Consider the following 6,000-nt stretch of genomic DNA (forward strand, 5'->3'; position numbering starts at 1 on the left):
ATAAAAATGGCGAAGACAGGATTTAAATCTGTGCTTCTCGAGCCTGTGTCCGCACAGCCTGGTAGAGAAATGACTTACTAATCGGCTCAGCATCGGACAAGTAGACATGAAAGCCAATTCAATGATTATATCTTTTAGGATCTCCTCATAACTCAAAAAAATCATTGGGTCCAAGACTTGGCCTATTGCAAAAACAAATCCTCTGTTAAATGACACTTGCCTAATTTAAGTAAGATGATTGACAATGAACAATATTCCACACAAAAAAATCATTGAAGATAAATAACATATCAACTGTCATTGAACAGTGAAATTCAGGACAATTTTAAAAACATGATTTAAATTTGATGACAAAAGGTCATCATTTATCAAGACTTGGAGCAAGCTACACTCACCATTCCTGATGCGTCAGCACTGGCCCCTTCACCCAGCAGGGCCTCAACAATGTCAGCATGCCCCTTTCTGCAGGCCCAGATTAGAGCGGTTGTACCATACTGGAGATCAGTGGAATAAGGAAGGGCAGAAATGTATGTTTGACATTGAGTGTGGATCAAAACAAAGTTTCTGTATTGAAATGATTGACAATTTAAATAAATTGCAAAACAACAATCACTGCCAAATCTATATATTTCAACCCAATTCATCATAACCAAAACTACTTTATTTTAATAAATTCTAAATATAAACCATCTTATCTCTTCTTGAAAAGAGTATGAGCAGTAAACCTGACAATGTAATCTCAAAGCACTGTAACAGCAAATCAATGTTATGTCAGTACGAAGTGAATATAAAGTTACAATTGAGGACTTTGATAAAATTTTAGGCTTTGTCACTCTAAGATGAAAAAATAATTATTGTCAATAAAACATGTAAAGTAAACATATAATATTTTTTGCTATACATTTTATCTCGGTTTTTTTTTCTAATCAACAACACCTTTTTGAGACGATGGGTTACATTTGTTGAAAATATTTCCGCCATTAGCCCATTAGCGCAGACTATTTCAAATTTTTCTCTTGAATTGACCACTCTTCCAATGGATCACCTCCCTAATGTGATAAAACTTTCATTCTATGACTGCTATGATGATTAAAGAATTCTCTCCTATTTCACATTGTCATGGATCTATCTTACCTTGTCTGGCATATTTATTTTGGCACCCTTGTCAATCAACATCTGTGCAATTTCTAGATGACCTCTTCCAGCAGCCCAAGACAGGCACGTCATGTTGTGCTAAGAAAGTAAATGGTTAGAAAAATTGACAATCATGAAAATAATGGTAACGAAGACGACGACAACAATGACAGTGATGATGATGATGATGATGATGATGATGATGATGATGACTATGATGATGATGATGATGATGATGATGATGATGATGATGATGATGATGATGACTATGATGATGATTGGGCAATTAGCAGGTCAAAGGTCAAAGGACTTACATCAGCCTTAACATTTGGATTGGCTCCCCTCTCTAGAAGTTCACTGACCACATTAGCCTTCCCCTTGTAACAGGCCCACATCAAGGGTGTCCATCCACACTGCAGTGAAAAGAAAATAAAAGATAATAATTCTGTGAGATAAACTAAATAAAACTGAATGTATATATATTTTTCCTGTTACAAGTTTCTAATTGACCTAAAATTATTTGCTATCCAGTAGACCTCCCAAAAATGAAACCTATGAAATTATACTTGCGAAGGTCAACATATAAAATAAGTACGTCAGAGTTTTAAAGAATTACAATTCGGTTTCAAGGTTTCCCTTGAGTAATCTATTCAACCAAACTGATCTGTACCCCACATTGACATTTTTTTTTTCAAATGGCAAATAACAAATTGTTAGGGTTAGGATGAAAGATTAGAGTTTAAAAACCGATATAAGATTCTTTAGATGATAGCCAGGCAGATGTATGTACCGGTTTCATAATTCAAACGGCCAAATTAGAGAGGATACAGGAATGGTGTATATAGAATAATAAAATATAAGGGCTCAACATATGAAAATCACCTGGAGACAACTCTAAAATGTGCACGGACTTTAGAAACAGTGAACTATATCAAAATGGAGGGGGAGGGGGGGGGGGGGTGTAACTTTTTTTTCCCCCAAAGATTCTAATTTTATCAAAACTATAATTCAATAGTTGTATGATTTATCATTATAGTGAATAAATTATTAATTAATCAATTTATAAATTAATCAATTAATAACATAGCTTCAGGCACCTCCTAAAACTTTTTCTTAAGCAAAGTATAAAGTAACAAAATATAGTCATAAATGCTTTCACGTGTATACACAATGTAAATTCCTTCCGTCTGATGTGTAAAACCAACTAACCATGTCTGTGTGTTCTAAATCAGCATTGTGTTCCAAGAGTTCAATCACAACCTCCAGATGGCCTTGTTTACATGCACACAATAAGGCATTCCAGTTTTCCTGCAACACAAGAAATTACATGATAACAAGGATAGAACTTAAATACGGACAATAGCCCTAACATTGGATTTTAAGATGTAAATATTAAGTTATTATATATATTTTTACCACATACATGGTGTGCAAGTCTTATAATGCTTAAATAGTTTTGTGTCCTTTAAAATATGTTTTAGGGATTACTTTCAACATTTCATTCTTTTAGTTTTGTGAGACTGTCATTTCACATCTAGAAACTTTTGACATGATATTTCATGCAATCACAAAAGTTTGTTTGGGCAATAAGAAAAGAACTATAAAGGACCCCAAGTGGCTCATTTGGTAGAGTATCAAAATAAAACAGAAACCATCTAGTTTAAATGTTCCAATACAGCAGAATTGATCTATTTTATAGCATTTTTGTCCACCCAGCAATGAATGGATGGCTGGCTCAATTTAGATTTGCTTTTTGAAAGTTACTTTGAAATATGTAGATCTGCATTCAATGAAAGTAAAGAATGGTTTATGTATATTTCATGTGACAACAAACTGAAAGGGTCCTAAAATAAAATAAAAGTTTTAAAAATCTAATTTTACGTTTTACTTATTCACGGCCTTTGATTCAATGAAAAATAAAATCGACTCTTAGCACTAGATGCTACTTAACTGATGAACTTGTTTGCAATACAAGATAAAGTTAGAAATAACATCCTGTACATGATAACATCAAAACCAAGATGTGAAATGAAGCAACAGCCAACAATTACATTTTTTGCAATAAAAAAAAAGGAGAGAAAAAGTATTACTGTATGATTAGAGCATAAACCACCCCAAGTAATATAAGTCGTGTGCCAGTTTGCTTTAATGAAATGTAACCACCCCTTGTATTAATCCGGCATTCGGTTTGAATGAAACTGAAGCTTCAGATTAAATTTAAAGTCAAAATGATCGACAATCTGGAAAGTTGAGGGTGGGACTGGGGCAGGGGGAGGGAGTTAAAATTGCGCTTCATTATTCTCCTCAATATCCAATTTGAAAATATAAGCTTCAGAGTTCATTCCTGTGATAATTATACCATAATACAATAAAATATTGTGGTGGTAGATCCCAATGGCCTCCACTTTTGATATTACCAAGAAGTGTCTACTTACATTATCAACAGCGTTGGGATCCACTCCTATTTGCAGCAGCTCCCTGACTATATGGATGGCCCCAGACTCACTTGCTGTCATAAGGAATGTACAGCCTTTCTGAAGGAACAAAAGACGGAGAAACCTATGAGTATGAATCGACGAAGAATATTAAGAATTGTGTCGCCAGTATAGTACAATCAATTCAGAGCATTGAATCACACTGGTCAAAAGATGTAGTCAAAAAAAAATTGCATTGGAACAAATTATTATTTTTTTTCAAGTTAATGCCGTTTTGCCTAATAGTTCAAAATGCACAGAGAAGCACAGCCATTATAAAACGTGAAAATAGAATGCAATGTATTACCACAGTCTTTATGCCTAAACCCTAAATAACCTTAAAGAGGGATTTTATGAAGTTCAATTCTGCACACACAAAATCGTTCATTGACCATCTCATTTTTAGATAATTCTATGGATTGGTTCCAGGTCCATCTACTATAATGTATCAATAACTAGTTCTTTCTGCAGTGTTCCACCAAAGACTTTTTTTATTTTCTTTTACTGCTTCTTCATGCGATTGACTCCATTAAATACGAGTAGTATTGTCGTCAATGTTCAAGAGAAAAAGAAAAGTGAGTGACTCAGGCACAATTGTCTTCTGTCACTTCTCTATTCACTTTATTTTTTATTATTAGAGAAAAGGAAAAGATAAGCTACTTTCTTGATAACCTCTTGAGCACGTTTAAAGGTATAGCAAATGCTGTATTAAAAGGCTATGTCGAAAATCCCATAAATCCACTATGTTCCAAAGCATGGCTTGTTTGACAAGAATACTGGTTTCAGCATGTTTAAAAATCTATTTGACTTTGTCCATACTCAGTTTGCATAACAAGATAAAGGTAACAACAAAACAGGGAAGTGCTGGGTTTGACAATGCATATAATTTTTTTTTGTTCTCTCTACAAAATCGACAGCAAGAGCAAAAAAAATCCATTTTTAGTTCAAAGAAGGATTTTTAAAAATTGTGCTAATTAAACACACACTACACTGCGCCGCTGTGTTGTAGTAGTGTTACAGTCTTGTATTCATAACATGATTCAGATTTGAACTGCTGATTATAGCCAGTGATTAGACTACTCTATGCCCTTAGGAAAAGCATATATATATATATATATATATATATATATATATATATATATATATATATATATATATATATATATATATATATATATACATATATATATATATATCTTTTTTCCTCTGTCCACCCAGCCAGCAATGATTGAGTAGATTCGTCTGTTATAGATCAGGTTGGAAGTAGCTACTTTGCAAAAGACTAGTGTCCATATCCCAAGTCCAATTGTCACTGTCAGTTTAACAGTAAAGAGGTCATATTGAAACCTAAATCTGTGAACCCTGAGGTTTGGAGAGATTGTTCAATCATTGTCATTCATAATACTAATAACCATGGTATGCGTTTGGCGTTTCAAATGCAATATGCGCTCAATTGTGCATTAATGACATATTTGTAAATCGTATGCATTTCACTTGATTTATTAATATAGCTTTTGTGGGGTGATGGGATATAATAATAGAATTATTTGTTTGTTTTTGTTTTTAAGGGTTTTACGGCGCTTGCAACACATTAAGGTCATATCAGCGCCAGTAAAAAGGAAGAAAATGGGATAGTAAAAAGTTCTGGAATTACAATTAAAGCACAAAAGAAAAGGTAAGACAAAGGGGAATTGGTTGAAATAGGGAACAGATGTAGATTCCAAAAGCACACCGTCAAAGTACTTGGTTTGAGATCACCTAAAAGTCTCATCCAGACACAAGCACAGGTCTCAACTAAGAGGAATACACTCAAATGTTTACCAATCATATAATAAATTAAACATAAAACAATGCATAACAGAGAGATGATTTACAAGGAAAAAAATATCATCTCCCAAAACTTTAACTAGACATTCGACTGTTTCCCTCCCAGCCAAGGAACTCCGGCAAGGGTCAGGACAAAACTAAGTAATCTCATTCCAAGACAATGACAGGAAACAATTGGAAAACGGGTATGGGGGGATAGAAGACACAGCATGTACCTCCCTGCCCACTATGGGAGTAATAATAGAATTAAATATCGATTATTGAGTAATGTTAATTTATGTTATCTGCAACCTGCATCTGTGTGTTTATAACAAAAACTGCGATTTAATAATCACCACAGAGGGTGTATGAAGCATTCAATGCGTGCCTAATTGAAACTTTTACGATCCATATCAGCAATTTCTAGACTTGAAGTGTTGTAAATCAAAGGTAATGTGATAAATTATTTCTTTTCTTCCTATTGCGATCACTCTCTTGAAGGAATAATATCAAATAAAAATATAATTTTAAAATAGAGACGTTCTTATCCGTGTTTTTTTTTAAAGACATCCCTGCCTCCTCCTCA

General features: G+C 33.8%; 1 protein-coding gene across 6 annotated transcripts in view; it reads right to left on the minus strand.

Moving 5' to 3' along the window:
- LOC144970939 (uncharacterized) overlaps positions 1-6,000 on the minus strand; it is a 52,506-nt gene that overhangs the window by 25,333 nt on the left and 21,173 nt on the right. For all 6 annotated transcript variants that reach the window (XM_078911136.1, XM_078911138.1, XM_078911141.1 and 3 more), the window contains 5 exons: positions 3,570-3,668; positions 2,344-2,442; positions 1,449-1,547; positions 1,135-1,233; positions 396-494 (listed from right to left, as the gene is read on the minus strand). In XM_078911136.1, coding sequence (XP_078767262.1) covers positions 396-494; positions 1,135-1,233; positions 1,449-1,547; positions 2,344-2,442; positions 3,570-3,668 — 495 coding nt within the window. The remainder of the gene's footprint in view (positions 1-395; positions 495-1,134; positions 1,234-1,448; positions 1,548-2,343; positions 2,443-3,569; positions 3,669-6,000) is intronic.

Source organism: Berghia stephanieae, chromosome 4, assembly GCF_034508935.2.
Source record: "Berghia stephanieae isolate SIO BIC M18660-M18661 chromosome 4, UCSD_Bste_1.3, whole genome shotgun sequence".
NCBI lineage: Eukaryota > Metazoa > Mollusca > Gastropoda > Nudibranchia > Aeolidiidae > Berghia > Berghia stephanieae.